Genomic DNA, 20,000 nt, shown 5'->3' with positions numbered 1-20,000 from the left:
TGTGGCATGAGTGTGTGTGTGTGTGTGTGTGTGTGTGTGTGTGTGTGTGTGTATGTCTGTGGCATGAGTGTGTGTATGTGTATGTCTGTGACATGAGTGTTGTGAATGTGTGTGTGTGTGTGTGTGTGTGTGTGTCTGTGGCATGAGTGTGTATATGTGTATGTCTGTGGCATGAGTGTGTGTGTGTGTGTGTGTGTGTGTGTATGTCTGTGGCATGAGTGTGTGTGTGTATGTCTGTGGCATGAGTGTGTGTATGTGTATGTCTGTGCCATGAGTGTTGTGAATGTGTGTGTGTGTGTGTGTGTGTGTGTGTATGTCTGTGGCATGAGTGTGTGTGTGTGTGTGTGTGTATGTCTGTGGCATGAGTGTGTGTATGTGTATGTCTGTGATATGAGTGTTGTGAATGTGTGTGTGTGTGTGTGTGTGTGTGTGTGTGTGTATGGCATGAGTGTGTGTATGTGTATGTCTGTGATATGAGTGTTGTGAATGTGTGTGTGTGTGTGTGTGTGTGTGTGTGTGTGTGTGTGTATGGCATGAGTGTGTGTGTGTGTGTGTGTGTGTGTATGTCTGTGGCATGAGTGTGTGTGTGTGTGTGTGTGTGTGTGTGTGTGTGTGTGTGTGTGTGTGTGGCATGAGTGTGTGTATGTGTATGTCTGTGACATGAGTGTTGTGAATGTGTGTGTGTGTGTGTGTGTGTGTGTGTGTGTCTGTGGCATGAGTGTGTATATGTGTATGTCTGTGGCATGAGTGTGTGTGTGTGTGTGTGTGTGTGTGTATGTCTGTGGCATGAGTGTGTATATGTGTATGTCTGTGGCATGAGTGTGTGTGTGTGTGTGTGTGTGTGTGTGTGTGTGTGTGTGTATGTCTGTGGCATGAGTGTGTGTATGTGTATGTCTGTGACATGAGTGTTGTGAATGTGTGTGTGTGTGTGTGTGTGTGTGTGTGTGTCTGTGGCATGAGTGTGTATATGTGTATGTCTGTGGCATGAGTGTGTGTGTGTGTGTGTGTGTGTGTGTATGTCTGTGGCATGAGTGTGTGTGTGTATGTCTGTGGCATGAGTGTGTGTATGTGTATGTCTGTGCCATGAGTGTTGTGAATGTGTGTGTGTGTGTGTGTGTGTGTGTGTGTATGTCTGTGGCATGAGTGTGTGTGTGTGTGTGTGTGTATGTCTGTGGCATGAGTGTGTGTATGTGTATGTCTGTGATATGAGTGTTGTGAATGTGTGTGTGTGTGTGTGTGTGTGTGTGTGTGTGTATGGCATGAGTGTGTGTATGTGTATGTCTGTGATATGAGTGTTGTGAATGTGTGTGTGTGTGTGTGTGTGTGTGTGTGTGTGTGTGTGTATGGCATGAGTGTGTGTGTGTGTGTGTGTGTGTATGTCTGTGGCATGAGTGTGTGTGTGTGTGTGTGTGTGTGTGTGTGTGTGTGTGTGTGTGTGTGTGGCATGAGTGTGTGTATGTGTATGTCTGTGACATGAGTGTTGTGAATGTGTGTGTGTGTGTGTGTGTGTGTGTGTGTGTATGGCATGAGTGTGTGATCGTACCGAGACCCTGCCACTGGCTATGGCCTTGTTTATTGCCATGGCGATAGCCACTCTTCCTTTCTGGTCTGAGTAGAGGATGCGAGCCTGGGAGCCAACCACCTGCCGGCAGGAAAACACAGAGCCAATCAGATTAAGTTAGTGAAGACAGCCAGCCAATCAAGAGCAGGCAAAACAACACAGAAGAAGAACACATAAACAGAAGTAGTAATGTAGGTGGTGACGCTCTATTAATCAGAATAAAGCTATTTCATTAGAGTTGTGTATCAATCCTCTCACACACACACACACACACACACACCCCTACTGTATGCAAGGGAGGCATGGACAACATCCTGCACACACGCACACACACACACGGGCAGCCGTGGCCTACTTGTTAGCGCTTCGGACTTGTAGCCGGAGGGTTGGAACCCAGACCAGTAGGCACGGCTGAAGTGCCCTTGAGCAAGGCACCTAACCCCTCACTGCTCCCCGAGCGCCGCTGTTGATGCAGGCAGCTCACTGCACCGAGATTAGTGTGCTTCACCTCACTGTGTGTTCACTGTGTGACCAAATTTATGCATTTATAAATGCAGAGACCAAATTTCCCTCACGGGATCAAAAGAGTATATATACTTATACATGTATACACACACACACACACCCCTACTGTACGCAAGGGAGGCATGGAGAACATCCCGCACACACACACACACATACTCTAGGCTACCGAAGCTGTGTGGAAGATCTGCTCCAAGAAAATCTTCGTAAAAGATGGATAGACAGCCAATCTGGACACTTGCTTGTGCACCAACCAGAGGAATATTCCATATTGCCAGGCATCGCTGGGCCTAGAAACAAAGCGACCTAAGACTATACTGCGGCCACTCTACACTCTATACTGCGGCCTCTCTACACTGCACTCTATACTGCGGCCACTCTACACTCTATACTGCGGCCACTCTACACTCTATACTGCGGCCTCTCTACACTCTATACTGCGGCCACTCTACACTCTATACTGCGGCCTCTCTACACTGCACTCTATACTGCGGCCACTCTACACTCTATACTGCACTCTATACTGCGGCCACTCTACACTCTACACTGCACTCTATACTGCGGCCACTCTACACTCTACACTGCACTCTATACTGCGGCCACTCTATACTCTATACTGCACTCTATACTGCGGCCACTCTACACTATATACTGCAGCCACTCTACACTCTATACTGCGGCCACTCTACACTCTATACTGCACTCTATACTGCACTCTATACTGCGGTCTATACTGCGGCCACTCTATACTGCGGCCACTCTACACTCTATACTGCGGCCACTCTACACTCTATATTGCGGCCACTCTACACTATACTGCGGTCACTCTATACTGCGGCCACTCTACACTCTACACTGCACTCTATACTGCGGCCACTCTACACTCTATACTGCACTCTATACTGCGGTCTATACTGCGGCCACTCTATACTGCGGCCACTCTACACTCTATACTGCGGCCACTCTACACTCTATACTGCACTCTATACTGCGGTCTATACTGCGGTCACTCTATACTCTATACTGCACTCTATACTGCGGCCACTCTACACTCTATACTGCACTCTATACTGCGGCCACTCTACACTCTATACTGCACTCTATACTGCGGCCACTCTACACTCTACACTGCGGCCACTCTACACTGCACTCTATACTGCACTCTATACTGCGGTCTATACTGTGGCCACTCTACACTCTATACTGCGGTCACTCTATACTGCGGCCACTCTACACTCTATACTGCACTCTATACTGCGGCCACTCTACACTGCGGCCACTCTACACTCTATACTGCACTCTATACTGCGGCCACTCTACACTCTATACTGCACTCTATACTGCGGCCACTCTACACTCTACACTGCGGCCACTCTACACTCTATACTGCACTCTATACTGCGGCCACTCTACACTCTATACTGCACTCTATACTGCACTCTATACTGCACTCTATACTGCGGTCACTCTATACTGCGGCCACTCTGCACTCTATACTGCGGCCACTCTGCACTCTATACTGCGGCCACTTTGCACTCTATACTGCGGCCACTCTATACTGCGGCCACTCTATACTCTATACTGCGGTCACTCTACACTCTATACTGCGGTCACTCTATACTGCGGCCACTCTACACTCTATACTGCGGCCACTACACTCTATACTGCACTCTATACTGCGGTCACTCTACACTCTATACTGCACTCTAAACTGCACTCTATACTGCGGTCACTCTACACTCTATACTGCGGCCACTCTACACTCTATACTGCACTCTATACTGCGGCCACTCTATACTCTATACTGCGGTCACTCTATACTGCGGCCACTCTATACTGCGGCCACTCTACACTCTATACTGCGGTCACTCTATACTGCGGCCACTATATACTGCGGTCACTCTATACTGCACTTTATACTGCACTCTATACTGCGGTCTATACCATACATACGGACTCGAGTCACATGAGTCGTGATTTTAATGACTTCAGACTCGAACTGATCGTGGACCAGTTACCCCAGAGATGCTTTCACTTCCGTGACGAAAAAAACAAAACACATAGTGGACACAAACAGGTAGAGCACAGTGATGAGTGCTGCTGTTACCACCACACGCATCACGCACTGTGTGTAGGGCACCAAGAGACAGAGACGTTTACGATGTCAAAATGCACCAACAGCATGTTACATAAAGATGATACTTTTCGGGTCCTCTCCATTAAGATCCAACGTATGCTAGCCTACTCCATTTAATTGAGAACGCGTTTCAGCGCGCGCACGGAAAGGAGAGAAAACAAGTGGCAGGTTCCAGCTGGCTTCATTGTTGATGATGATTGATATCTCCTTTTTAATATAAGAAACGTATAAAGGGAAATCATGAAGGAAACAAAGACGCGATTAGAGGAAATTGTGGATTTATCTGGTTCTCACTAGGCTACTGTTATAAACTGTGAGAGCCAGGGCACTTTGACATGTAGGCTGCACTCACTGTGATTTGGAAAATGGACAAGAATATGAAGAGTTGTCTTTGCCTTTGTGTAATGGAACTGGTGAGTCTTGGAGTCTTCAATAATTCGTTTACATGAAGCACATGATATTATGCCGATTGAAACGCATTCCACGTAGCTAGGTGGCTACTGGCTATCAAGCTCATAATTCACTTTTAATTCCAAACAGAAAATGTCTAGCAAGCATCGTGTCATTACATGCTTTTATTTCCAAAGGAATGAAAGCTGTTTGTGCCAACTTAATATCATGCTTATCATTGTTAATATTGTGCTATACATGTGGCACAAACAATGTTAGAGTTTGTGGACTAGCTCTGGCCATAGTTATATTTGAATGGAGCTGGTAAAAAAAATCATTAGGAGAACGTGTGGACAGTGGCACACAGTGGGCTTAAAGTGACAGTGCACCATTTACAAACGAGTTAAACAGCATCACATGTGTAGTATTTAAGAAATGAATACTTTAAAACAAAATTAATGTCATTATTATCATTTAAATAATATAGAAGTGTTTTACTTTTACCTTTGTGGTTACTCAGTAATTTTGTGATTTATGCTGTATTTAATAGGCCATATAAGAAGCTTAGTCTTTAGGAAATTAGAAAATGTACTTTTTAACCGCAATTAATCGAGATTAATTCATTTCAAAATATGAGATTAATTCGTTTTTTTAATCGTTTGACAGCCCTAACAAAAACGTAAAATATTTAACCGCAGCAATTTACTAATTTAGCAGGCAAATCTGTGGCCTAGCACAGTGAAATGCCATCAGTCAAATGATTACTCATCCTTACAGTGGACGCTGCAATTTGGAAAAACAATATATATTTGCTGCTGTGCTAAGTGTCTTATAGCTATCTGTTTCGTACAGATTACTCAGGTATGCTCATGCGTATATTTCACAGGTATGCGCATGCATATATCATAAAAGATTTCAAGACAGAACCATTTAACATATTTTAATCTGTATTTATAAAAAAATACTGTAGATTAGATTAAAATGATGATCGATAGTCTAATAATGGCATTATTAAGTGAAGAGTACCTGATGACTTGTTCAGGACTTGAAAAAGATTGGGACTTGGACTTGGACTCGACTTGCCCTTCTCTGTATTTACTTGGGACCAGTGTTGGGAGTAATGCGTTACAAAGTAACGCGTTACTGTAATTCCACTACTTTTAGTGGTAACGAGCATGTAACGAAGTATTTTTGTAAATCAAGTAACGCAATTACAATTACTGAAAGAGTTCGTTATTTGCGTTATTTTGTTGATCTTGAATGAACGACTGCAGACAAGATGACAGATGCACATTTGCTGCTTCTGATCTAACGTCTCCCGACATTAGCTGTGTTTCCAGCGATTGTGTACATGTTTAGATTGCAGATGCATTCTTTACAGTTAATAGGAGCCTCCTCACATTCCTCATTTCGTATTTATGCTAAAACACACAAGAGCGCATTAGGGTACAATTTAAATGGACATCTTAAAAGCCTTTTCCCTTTCGTTTCCATCTCGTAAGCTCCACTACAGTAAAATCGCATTGTTGTTTATTTTATCTCTGCTCTTTTTCGCCTATTGCGCAAAAGCCTCGTTATATCAATTTCTCATTCTTACAACATAGCCACGCCACAACACCAATAGGCCTACATACAGTAGCCTATATATAGCCTTGGCACAAGCAAGCACACGTTTAACTCGAGAGGAAAATGCAGATTTCACTTACCAGATAAAGAAACCTCCAAATAGCCTACCGTACATACTACAGCGACTTGAGTTACAGTATTTGCACAGTATGTTTACATCGGAATTGACGTCCGTGGTGTTATGGATTCATTTGTCTGCGACAGAACATGCAACTTCTCTCTGGAACACCTTATCAGCCGAAGAGTAACCTTCTGCATAGTGCGCGACAACCCCAAACCCTCGGATGCGCATTAGAACTTATTTCGGTATGTCAGCGCTTGTGAAGCGCAGGCTTTTCCCAAACTGGTGGTGCTTAAAATGCTATACAATACAACTGTGTTCAAAGCAGGATGAGGATAACCTAAGGTTGTATGTGTGTGTGAGCAGACAATAACTGCTTTGCAAATAAGCCATTTAACATTGTTTCACATTACATCCCATTGAACTCATTCCATGTAGCCTACAGAAGGATTGCAATAATAATGATAACTAGAATTGCGGTTCCGAGGAACTGCAAGAGTGGGTTTGATCAGTGGCACGGAACTCGGCCTCATCCAAGGATTCCAACGGTACCTCATTTATGAAAATCGGGCACACGGATCAAAAGTTGTCTGCATTAACGCAACATCCAATAAGCTAAAACGCATAAATAACATGGTTGTTATGCTGGTTGCTATGGTGGTCGCTAGGTTGACATTACAGGGGTGGTTTCTAGGTTGTTGCTAGGGTAATTAGTTAGTTGCTAGTAAGCCATCTTAAGCTGACTGCATAAAGTGATTATTTTAAGAGATACATTTTCAAACCAGAACTGTGTATAGGTCATGGTTAAAAACGTATCAGAATCTCAGAAATAATCACGTAATGCAGCCAGTTTAAGATTTTTTAAGAAGTCAGATTTTTTAAAGGCAATCAAATTTCTGCTGACTCTCTTCTGGCTGCGGTTAAAGGCCAGCGCCTGCTGAGAGGCCTGAAGGGTCAGTTCTGAGGTTGTTGGCTGCTGGAACCGAAAAAAGGACTGCATTTTCTTAAAAGAAATTGTGACTGAAGTGCGGGCAAAGTTTGCACAGAAATGTACGATTTTTCCCACCCTCATCGACCTTGTCATAAAACTTGTTTAAATGATCACACGACGCCTCCTTGCTGCTTTGTTGTCTACATCAGCATTTCTCAAACTTCTTTGACCTGAGGCCCAGTCAAGGCATACTTTGGGGTCATAGGGCCCACCTACATGAACCCACCCCCTCCTCCCAACCCCTATCAAATTGTAATGATATCACAATTATTATTTTTATACTATATTGCCTACATGCACTTCAAAACAGTCAATGTTTAAAGTGCTAAGATTGTTTACAAAAGTTTGTGAAAGCATGCACATCAGAGTACTGCTTTACTAATGTAAAATATAATTAGGCCTACACTAGTTTCATTGTTTTTGCATTGTTGCATGATTGATATGCTATTTAATTACATTTCATTTGAATGCCTGAATGTAAGAATTCAGGAAACACAATACCAGCTTTTAACATTTCTGTTGTTAGTTTATGTAAATCACATAACACATGAACTGTTTACATACTACTGATAGCCCATTACTGTACACAATAATACTGTGCCCATTCATTAACATATATTAAACATCAGGCGTCTTGTTTACACATTTAAACCATATTTGCACTTCGAATTTCGCTTCCAAACTGTAATAACTACATCTACAAAGTCTAAAGAAGATAACCATGTAGTCTGTTCATAGATAAGATCAATTTTGACAGAACTACAGACTTCGTGAAAGTAGCCTAGTAGTCCTACATAAAAGGCTCCATATTCACTTCATTGCAAAATCGCGGTTGGTCTGTTTACACACTAAAACCATATTTACACTTCGAAATTCGCTTCCAAATTGTAGTAACTACATCTACGAAGTCTAAGGAAGATAATCATGTAGTCTGTTCATAGATAAGATACATTTTGACAGAACTACAGACCTCGTAAAAGTAGTACCTAAAATGAGTGTGATAAATGGCCATCACGTAGCCTAAAGCATATAGCACTAGCATATGACAACAGCAAATAGCTAACGTTTACGTTAGCCTAACTTACTTATCGTTGACGTTGACCCGTTGACGTTGACGTTCTTTTTAATAAACTGCCTGTAGACTTACACAGTTCTGAATGCTTCGGTTTACATGTAGATACCCTCATTATGCTACGGTGTGAGTGTGTTGCTATTTGGAGCCTTGGTAGCTATTTATTTTTACTACGTTTAGTTCAAGTGCTCTGGTTCAAGCATCGTTGTGTTTGCTGGGTCAGGCGACGAGCAGTCGGATCACAGCACAGCACCCAGAATGCATTGCAACACACCGTCTTAAAGGGACTCATCGTTAGGTCGGCTTTAAATAGCATACAGAACCTATAGTAATATAACGTTGTCTGTAAGCTCCACAGATCGTGGCAAGACAATTGAATTGAGTGTGGACTTCTTGCCGGGCAATAATGAGTAACTTAACTTGAATAGTGATGCGTGGATGTGCATAATATCTGTATGAATGCGTGTTTCTCAATGTAATAATCTATACAACTGTACTGTGTTTGAATGGAGCTAGCTGGGCATAGAACTGGGCTGGCTTGGTTTGGCTTTACACTTAGTGCTGGCAAGGCATTGAACTGGGCTTCATTCAAGGATTCCAACGGTACCTCATTCATGAAAATCGGACATACTGGTCAAAAGTTACATGCACACACCTTCATATACACAGACAGCCCAGCCCAGCCCAGCCCATTATAGCTCTGCCAGGTGGCTTAGAACTCTTCCAGGTGCAAGCTTAAGCAATTAGAGCTGTGATGTCACAATCGAAATTTGAATTCTGAACATTCCGCCATTCATTTCAATGGGCCCAAAAAACGCCGAAAAACGGGAATACCGCGAAAACGACAAGGGCCAGCGACACGAAATCAACAAGCAAGTTACACCGGTTCGGGCCTGAATTTTTGGAGTTCGAACCACGTCAATAGCTCAAACGGTCTAGGAGCAGTAGTTCGGCCAAAAAGTGGGTGAAAAGGAATAATAAATAAAGTAAACTTAAGAAGAACAATAGTGGGCTTGCTCCGCAAGCCGAAAGCCATGCTGTGGTCTTGCTGGATCAAACCCACTAATAATAACTTACTATATTGCAGAATTCAGTGTCAGTGCACCACCATGCATACTAGTAGTAGTAGAAGGCAAGCAGTAGGCAGTGTGCTGTACATATCTATCAAACCACCTAGATGGTGAGGGTGGCACAAAACAAGGTCAGGGAAGCCTTCATGCATTGTAGAATGTTTTGTGGTCGGAAAAAGTTTGAGAACTCATGCACAAGGCTATTGATTTGAAGGCCCGTTGAAACTACAATAAATAGGTCTAAAAATTAGGTTTATTGTGTGTGTGACTTCAGTACTGTTCATATTTATATTTTAAAAAGTTTAAAAAGTTACTTTCTCTAGTAACTAATTACTTTTGATATACAGTAATTGGTAAGGTAATTCAATTACTTTTGAAAGAAGTAACTAGTAACTGTAACTAATTACTAATTTTCAGTAACTTTCCCAACACTGCTTGGGACTTGACTTGGACTTCACTGCTAAGACTTGGGACTTACTTGTGACTTGCCAAACAGTGACTTGGTCCCACCTCTGGTCTATACTGTGGTCTATACTGCGGCCACTATATACTGCGGCCACTCTACACTCTATACTGCAGCCACTCTACACTCTATACTGCGGCCACTATATACTGCGGTCACTCTATACTGCGGCCACTCTACTCTCTATACTGCGGCCACTATATACTGCGGCCACTCTACACTCTATACTGCGGCCACTCTACACTCTATACTGCGGTCTATACTGCGGCCACTCTACACTCTATACTGCGGCCACTATATACTGCGGCCACTCTACACTCTATACTGCACTCTATACTGCGGCCACTCTACACTCTATACTGCGGCCACTCTACACGCTATACTGCACTCTATACTGCGGCCACTCTACACTCTATACTGCACTCTATAATGCGGCCACTCTACACTCTATACTGCGGCCACTATATACTGCGATCACTCTATACTGCGGCCACTATATACTGCGGTCACTCTACACTCTATACTGCGGCCACTCTACACTCTATACTGCGGTCTATACTGCGGCCACTCTACACTCTATACTGCGGCCACTCTACACTGCGGCCACTCTACACTCTATACTGCGGCCACTATATACTGCAGTCACTCTATACTGCGGCCACTCTACACTCTATACTGCACTCTATACTGCGGTCACTCTATACTGCGATCTATACGGTCACTCTATACTGCGGCCACTCTATACTCTATACTGCGGCCTCTCTATACTGCACTCTATACTGCGGCCACTCTACACTCTATACTGCACTCTATACTGCGGTCACTCTATATACTGCGGCCACTCTATATTGCACTCTATACTGCGGTCTATACTGCGGCCACTCTATACTCTATACTGCGGCCTCTCTATACTGCACTCTATACTGCGGTCACTCTATATACTGCGGCCACTCTATACTGCACTCTATACTGCGGTCTATACTGCGGCCACTCTACACTCTATACTGCGGCCACTCTACACTCTATACTGCACTCTATACTGCGGCCACTCTACACTCTATACTGCACTCTATACTGCGGTCTATACTGCGGCCACTCTATACTGCGGCCACTCTACACTCTATACTGCGGCCACTCTACACTCTATACTGCACTCTATACTGCGGCCACTCTATACTGCGGTCACTCTATACTGCGGTCACTCTACACTCTATACTGCGGTCACTCTATACTGCGGCCACTTTATACTGCGGCCACTCTATACTGTGGCCACTCTACAGTCTATACTGCGGCCACTCTACACTGCACTCTATACTGCGGTCACTCTATACTCTATACTGCGGCCACTCTATACTGCACTCTATACTGCGGTCTATACTGCGGCCACTCTATACTGCGGCCACTTTATACTGCGGTCACTCTATACTGTGGTCACTCATCTAAAATGCAGTAGCCCAGTCTATACCAACCTCATATACTACACATCCCACGTTATTAGGCTACTGGCATGCCGACGACGAGGGCAGTGGAAAGTGAAAGTCGCACAGTCCAGGCTAGGAGGACGAAGAACAACTTTTACAAATGACGAATCCCGATTACCACTCCGCTGCTGTCTGGGGGCTTTACAAATAACGAATCCCGATTACCACTCCGCTGCTGTCTGGGGGCTTTTGCTAAATGCAAATCATGAAATACAAGCCTTACAGTGAAAAAATAATGATAACGAAAGAAATTGTTTATTTTAACACGGTGGAGAAGGACGCATTTGGCGCTTCAGTGCTGTAGCCTCACAAAAATACTAGAGCTAGAATTTCCTAGTCATAACAATAATAATTCATTAGGGCTATTTTCTGCTAAAACATTACATATTTTACGTTCAATGAAGGCTATACTGCGAGACATGTAAAAAAATACAATAACACATTCACGTTGCAATCAGGAATTATTTGAACAAAACAGTTGTCTCACATAGACTAATAAGTCTTTTACTTTTGCACTATATGGCTGACAGCATCTAAAGTACCCTACATAGGCATCACTTTTCATCATCAGAAAAGTTTTTTTTATGTTTTAGCCTACAGCAGGAATTAGTGCCTGGCATGTGGGGGCGTGGCATCATGATGGTTGCTTTCCGTTGTGATGTCTCTCAACCATCGTAATACCATCGTCCATCGGCACAACCCAGACACACACACACACACACACACACACACACACACACACACACACATACACACACACACACACACACACACACAGACACACACACACACACACACACAGACACACACACCCCTACTGTATGCAAGGGAGGCATGGACAACATCCCGCAGACACACACACACAAAGAGACACACAAAGAGACACACACACACACACACAGAATTATGCCTTCTGAGTGGCCATGCCCAGGGCCAAGCTTTTGTGCCTAGCTGCCTTGTGTGACACCTGATGTGTGTGTCAAATTTAAAAACTTTTTGACCATGTTAACCACCTGAAATAATAATAGTAATAATAATCCTTACAAAAACAATAAGGACTTGCGCCCTTCTGTGCTCGGGCCCTAATCAATAACCATATCAAGTCAGTAAATGAGAAGCAAGAAAAAGGTAATCAAAAGTGCAGATCAGTGTAGTGTAGGCTATGTGTAAAAGTGTGCAAATCAGTGTAGTGTAGGCTATGTGTAATGCAAATCAGTGTAGTGTAGGCTATGTGTAATGCAAATCAGTGTAGTGTAGGCTATGTGTAGTGTAGGCTATGTGTAATGCAGATCAATGTAGTGTAGGCTATGTGTAATGCAGATCAGTGTAGTGTAGGCTATGTGTAGTGTAGGTAATGTGTAGTGTAGATTATGTGTAGACTATGTGTAGTGTAGGCTATGTGTAGTGTAGGTTATGTGTAATGCAGATCAGTGTAGTGTATGCTATGTGTAGTGTAGGCTATGTATAGTGTAGGTAATGTGTAGTGTAGATTATGTGTAGACTATGTGTAGTGTAGGCTATGTGTAGTGTAGGTTATGTGTAATGCAGATCAGTGTAGTGTAGGCTATGTGTAGTGTAGGCTATGTGTAGTGTAGGCCAGTGTTTTTCAACCTTTTTTGTGCCACGGCACACTTTTGACACTTAAAATGTCCCACGGCACACTAACATCCTGTGTGAAGAAAAAATAAACATACCATTGCCTAAAACTTCAAATAATACACAGATATGGCCTTATTATGGCTTCTATGCAAGACCTGCTCAAATAGTGCAATCATACAATCAATGAGAGCATGTGGTATAGTGTAGGCTATGTGTAGTGTAGGTTATGTGTAATGCAGATCAGTGTAGTGTAGGCTATGTGTAGTGTAGGCTACAGTGGGTCCCAGTTAAGTTTGGACGGGTTCCTTCATGAATCACGCACCCCATTTTCTCAGCAGAAATGGCACAAACTGCAGTTGACACAAACAACCACAAGGTGTCACTTGGGAGTTCTGCCACTACTATTTTTGATGCGACTTGACTTAACTGCTTCCATGACGCAGTGAGCCATTACCAAACATATATGATAATACAATAGCGTGAGTTTATATATCTTATACCCTATTTGTGGGGGCAGCCGTGGCCCACTGGTTAGCACTCTGGACTTGTAACCGGAGGGTTGCCGGTTTGAGCCCCGACCAGTGGGCCGCGGCTGAAGTGCCCTTGAGCAAGGCACCTAACCCCTCACTGCTCCCCGAGCGCCGCCGTTGTAGCAGGCAGCTCACTGCACCGGGATTAGTGTGTGCTTCACCTCACTGTGTGTACACTGTGTGCTGTTTGTGTTTCACTAATTCACCGATTGGGTTAAATGCAGAGACCAAATTTCCCTCACGGGATCAAAAAAGTATATATACTTATACTTATACTTGTCAAGGTTACTTTTTGATAGTGTAATGATAAGCGCATGAGACTTTCAGCGGGGGCACGGGAACTTAAATTGATCACGGTAGTTTAAGCTTACACTTAAACAGACAAAACATTCTAATATGAAAATGTAGATGCAATTGTTGTAAAATGGTGCAGTTCCTTTAAGAAAGCCCCGTGCGCAGGGATGGAAAGAGAGAAAGCGAGAGGGGATGTGTGTGTTAGAACTTAGATGCGTGTGGAAAAAGTAGACGTGCTGTTGAGACTGGAGCGAGTCATATTAAAAATAATGCAAAAAATAAATCCGCAGATAAAACCAATTATCCTCATTCATTGCAACCGCAGCATGCCTGCTTGCCGACGTTCAAACGAAAAAGATATCAAAGCACCTTTTGCGTTTGAATGTAGCACGAATTTTTTTTTAAACAACTGGACAAATGATTTAGCTAATTGATTATAGCCTGCACACCAGCAATTGTTGAACATTTACCTGTACAAGACAGTAGCCCAGCCTAACAAGCATGTTGCATGTTGTAGGCCTACTGTAGAAATTTCACTTAAATTGCAACCGCAACATGCCTGCTTGCCGACGTTCAAACAACAACGAAAAAGATATCAAAGCAACAAGAGGGTTGAGTGAATGACACGGAGTTCAGACTCATATTGCTCCTCATAACCATCTATAAAAAAAGTGTTTTTTCTTTTCTTTTTGAGCACGTCCGAATCCCAGGACATAACGCACTGGACCTTATAATAGGCTCGAAATTCCAAAGGGGGCAGATAGGGGCCTACTGCACTTAAAACTTAAAAAGATTGAACGAAGCTTCCCGAAATTTGAAATTGCGATCAGTGACTGCCATCGGGTGAAGCTTTTCGAAGTTGAACAGGCTATTAAAAACTATTTGCGCACCTCAATGTAACAGGAGAGACTGGGCTCTCCCTTCTAAGAATTGAAAAAGACGTTAGGCTACCTGCAAACTGGCCTATGATTTCATTGCTGAGTTTGCGGCAAAGCAAGACAATGTTTTTTCAGAGTCAGGATATGGCGAGTCAGTGTCATTTATTTGTCCAATGTTAGCCTACAGACCAGTTTCCATAGTGCACATCTTATCAACAGTTTGAATGTCGTGTGTGTTTCTGCTCATTGACAAATACCGTTCAGCACAATGATTCATGCCCAATTAATTTCCCCTGTTAAAGTTTTCGCCTTTGTTACACTTTGGTTTCGTGATGTAGCCTATGATAAACACCATATGGCCAAATATGTGACTCAGCTAATGTTATAGGCTATACAATTTCCCCTCTTAAAGACAAGCTGGTGTAGCTTATTAGACTAGGCTACTAAAATGCACCGACGGTAGCCTTGGCTATGTGTAAAGTAAGCTATCGCATGATTTCATGTACGTAAGTTCATGCATCTGTCAAGTTCGCACAGGGCCTCGCACCATCTGTCAAGTACGCACAGGGCCTCGCACCCCCTTGCGACGGCCCTGCAGCTCCTCCTAAGACAGCGAGGAAAAAGTTAAAATACGCGATAAACCCAGGAAAAGTTGACAGGTTTGTTTCGGTCCCGGTGATTATTTGTGAAATTGTGCAAACGACAGCCTTTTTAAGGCATTTCAAGGAAGGTGTCGTATGCAAGCTCCCAAATTGACCCAGTAGCCTACAGAAGGCATCAATAAATTGTTGGGACTGGGGAAGGTCATGTGTTTTTTCTCAATCACTTTGGAGGGTCATAGAAAAATTTCTTGCTGGCGAGGGAGGGTCACGTCTTTTTTGACTAACGCTCCCAAAACTCCTCCGGTAGCCCCTTAAATAAATAACGAACAGTCCCTAATTGATTATAGCCTGTAGGCCTACACCAGCAATTATTGAACATTTACCTGTACAGGACATTGACAGTAGCCCAGCCTAACAAGCAGATGTTGCAAAAGACATCAAAAGACGCAATTAATCAGAAATAAATAATGAATTCTGCATCGCTTTATTTAACAAACTGCAAACAACAAGAGGGTTGAGTTCGCTGTGAGGCCAAACCCAAGAGCAGAGCCTATCTGTTAAGGCACTCGATAAGCTATATGGTAACGAGCTGTGTGCGCCTGGAAAGACAATAGAAGATGCTTTCTGAATAGCACAGCGAAGACGGCTCTGGTCATCCCATACCCTCCCCCCACTTCCTGTAGCCTACCATTATGACTTGTTGCCGTTTTGGGACATTAAGCTTTTTCACGTTAAGCCCCCCTCCCCCACCCTCTTCTTTCACAAGCAGTGGGGGAGCGCGGGGCACAAAGTAACACTTTTTGGTAGACAAAGGAGGGTTCTCCGCGCTTCTGTCGTATGGCCACAATCCGGTGCAACCAGGCCAGGACAGATACTTTAGAGAGAAGGAGAGACGCCGGTGCAGCTCAGATGTCTTCTTAATTTTCTTTATTCTTTAGTAAAAGGTGCAGAACATTATTAAACTTTGTTTCGATGTGTCTATGTTTTTGAGAATAAAGAAAATTAAGAAGACATGCGCTGCACCGCCGTCTCTCCTTCTCTCTAACACGTTTTGGCTTGGGCTAAATATTTCTAAAATCATTTGAGTTTCACTAGTCACATGTTTTAACAAGGAACACTTGTTATTGAACTAATAACAGACGTGTGTCGAAAATTGACTTTATTTTCCATACGGAGAAATAACATATGCAGAGTCTAACCAAGGTCAATCTTGCCAAAAAAGCCCTCAAACCTGAAAACACATGAGGCAAAAGTGCAAAACATCACAAAACTAACTAAACTAACACGCGCATATTTTTGTATTGCAATCATTGTAGCCTACAGTTGTAACAGCGCGTAACAGTCGTTTTACTCCCCGGATGCGCTCATTATAAAGAACGTTTAACGTGTCCCAAAAACAGCTATCAACTAATCACCAAACGTCTTATAAACAAGTATTGCCAGGAGCAACACCTTGCAAAAAATGATAACAATAGGCCTAGCCTGCTCCAGCCTAGATTCGAACTCAGAACTGCCTGAAAGTTGCAGACCTGTTCTGGAAATACGCGCATTAACCCACTCGACCGTCAGACAACGCTATCTGCTTCGAGTAGGCCTATTGGGTAGGACTGTAGCCAACACTGGTTGCTGTGGCACAGTCTTGAGTGACCAAATTCATTTTCCTTTGTCATATGAATGCTGTCATTTTGTTAACATTACTGTTAAGGAGATGCTGTTGGCAAAGGCTATATTTAACCTCGCTAGTGTAGTAAAACAAATCAAAACTATTCACGAGGTTTCTGGGCAGCATATTTATGTTCTGTTAGCAAGCGAACTTCTCATGACTGCCGACAAAGTAGCCTACTGCCAGCTGACAAAGCTCTCATTTTAAAACATTACTGAGAGACAGGCACTGTACAATCAAGACATCTTGTCACTGAATCCAAAAACCTGTGTGAAGCTGGCCCCCCATGTTACTCAAAAATGATTAAAAACACTGATATTCGTTTGTGCTATGTTTATGCCGGTTTGTGCCGTAAAAATTATCGTTTGTGCTGTTAAGGGTTTTAAGTAATTAAACTTTACATTTTTCTGGCCAGTGACGTCACTCAGCCCCCCATACTTGTCCAAATTTCCCCAAAATAGTCTCAATCGTTTGTGCTACGTTTGTGCTCATTTGTGCCGTTAAAAGTAACATTTGTGCTACTATGTTTTTTAAGATATTCCACGTTATTTGTTACACGTGTGACGTCACTCAGCCCCCCATCAATGTCGAAATCTTTCCAAAATAGTCTCAATCGTTTGTGCTAGGTTTGTGCTGATTTGTGCCGTTAAAATAAACATTTGTGCTACTATGTTATTATGGTTTATTTATTACTCGCGTGACATCACCAGCCCCTCGTCAATGTCCAAAACTCACCAAAATTGTCTCAATCGTTTGTGCTATGTTTGTGCTGATTTGTGCCGTTAAAAATAACATTTGTGTAGCTATGTTTTTAAAGTTATCACGCTTTGTTACAGGTGTGACGTCATCCAGCCCCTTATCAGTGTCCAAATCTCCTCAAAATAGTTGTGATGGCTTTGGCTACGTGCGTGTTGATTTGTGCCATTTAAAGAAACGTGTGTGTACTATGCAGTGCGTGTGTGTGTATATTCACTCCAAGTTGGCCTACCATAACTCATCACTGCACTGTAGCCTATATTCTCTAAGATAAACAAATGTATTCTTCAATAATTGTATGCATCAGAATTACAGTGGATTGTGCACACAAGCAGCACTTAGGCTTTGTTGCTGACCCAAGTCTCCAAGGCCACCGTGGATATATGAAACTTTGCAAACAGCAAAGGAAGGAGGCAGCAAAGCTAGGAGTTATTTTAGATGGACAAGAAGGTAGGCTAAATTGGTATGTTTGTCAAAATAATGTTTAAACATTAAAGTCATACGACAGTAGGCTATACTAAAACTAAAGGTACATTTGTAGCCTTTTTAGCACTTTATAAAGTTGACTAAATTATTAGGCTACTCTTTAGCTATAAACCTAAGAAACAGCTTCCTTGCACTTGTGTTTTCTGCTCAGATCAGGAGAAACATTTGGTAGGCTACAGTTTGGGACGATTTGGCCAGTGTGTGTGAGACTGATGTCATGCGCATAGCAGATAGAACTTGGTAGGCTAATGTAAAAATATAGTTACAGAAAACACATTGATGGGCTGGGCATCACGTGTAATAAACATAGGAGAAATGTCGGCGCAATCAGCACAAACGATTGGGTAGGCTATAGGCCTAGGTTTGGACATTGATGGGTGTGAGCTAGGCTACAATTGCTGGACAAGGCCGCTGGACAATTTACATAGTAGCCTACCCTACAAACGTTTATTTAAATGGCACAAATCAGCGGCTATTTTGAGGAGATTTGGACACTGATGATGGGCTGAATGACGTCACACATGTAACAAAGCGTGTTAACTTAGAAAACATAGCTGCACAAATGTTATTTTTAACGACACAAATCAGCACAAACATAGCACAAACGATTGAGACCATTTTGGTGAGTTTTGGACATTGATGGGGGACTGGTGACCTCACGCGAGTAAAAAATAAACCATAATAACTTAGAAAACATAGTAGCACAAATGTTTATTTTAACGGCACAAATCAGCACAAACCTAGCACAAACGATTGAGACCATTTTGGAAAGATTTCGACATTGATGGGGGGCTGAGTGACGTCACACGTGTAACAAATAACGTGGAATATCTTAAAAAACATAGTAGCACAAATGTTACTTTTAACGGCACAAATGAGCACAAACGTAGCACAAACGATTGAGACTATTTTGGGGAAATTTGGACAAGTATGGGGGGCTGAGTGACGTCACTGGCCAGAAAAATGTAAAGTTTAATTACTTAAAACCCTTAACAGCACAAACGATATTTTTTATGGCACAAACCGGCACAAACGTAGCACAAACGAATAGCAGTGTTTTTAATCATTTTTGAGTAACATGGGGGGCCAGCTTCACGGAGGTAATCCAAAACTATGTTTAACATTATGTACAAAGCTTATAGGCTACAGTGGACTAGCATGTTGCAGGGGCTGCTAAAAACAGAGAGAAACGCACTGAAAACTCGGCCAATCACAGCCCTTGCTGTCGAATGCTCCGTCCGGTTCGACCGTGGAACGCCACAGAGGACTATGCTGCCCCCAAGCGGCTGCAGTTGTACTTACATTTCACCCAGCTGCGTGAATCACCTTGATGGTGAATAGGGCTGTAACGATTTACGATTCGAAACCGAAATCGCGACATTCATATCCACGATACTGTGTCGCGGTGTGAAAAGGCAGAATCGCGACACACCCTTTCTAGTGTTTCACGCAGTGCACTGCAGCTTAGGCGGCCGCAAAAGCAACCCACAACTCCCGCTTTACTTATCGGTAGCCTACGTTGTCCAAAAACAAATAAATAAATAAATAATCATTTCATACCTCTCCTTGCTTTCATTGTAGACTATGTGTGCAACTTTACCAAACAGTATAGAAGTAAACCCCCTCTCCTTGCCCCGCTCTCTCTCGCGCTCCCTCCCTCTCACTCTCCCTCCCTCTCCTGCTCAATGAACACGCGCGACTTAAATAAAACATTCACAATCGTGAAAGCAAGGACGCATAGAAGACGACTAGCTAAATTACTATTAAATCCGCTTAGCATCATCAGCATGCTGCACATATTTGTTTAAAACTCTTGCA

At 43.0% G+C, this 20,000-nt stretch overlaps 1 protein-coding gene across 1 annotated transcript in view; it reads right to left on the bottom strand.

Moving 5' to 3' along the window:
* Positions 1–20,000, bottom strand: part of uroc1 (urocanate hydratase 1) — a 60,637-nt gene that overhangs the window by 6,631 nt on the left and 34,006 nt on the right. Inside the window, exon 15 of the mRNA XM_076267881.1 lies at positions 1,544–1,642. Coding sequence (XP_076123996.1) covers positions 1,544–1,642 — 99 coding nt within the window. The remainder of the gene's footprint in view (positions 1–1,543; positions 1,643–20,000) is intronic.

Source organism: Alosa pseudoharengus, unplaced genomic scaffold, assembly GCF_046254945.1.
Source record: "Alosa pseudoharengus isolate Yale_2024_CS ecotype anadromous, Long Island Sound unplaced genomic scaffold, YU_APseudo_1.1 YU_APseudo_1.1_scf_5, whole genome shotgun sequence".
Lineage (NCBI taxonomy): Eukaryota > Metazoa > Chordata > Actinopteri > Clupeiformes > Clupeidae > Alosa > Alosa pseudoharengus.
Note: the sequence above shows the minus strand (reverse complement) of the source record. Positions and strands in the feature narration are given on the sequence as shown.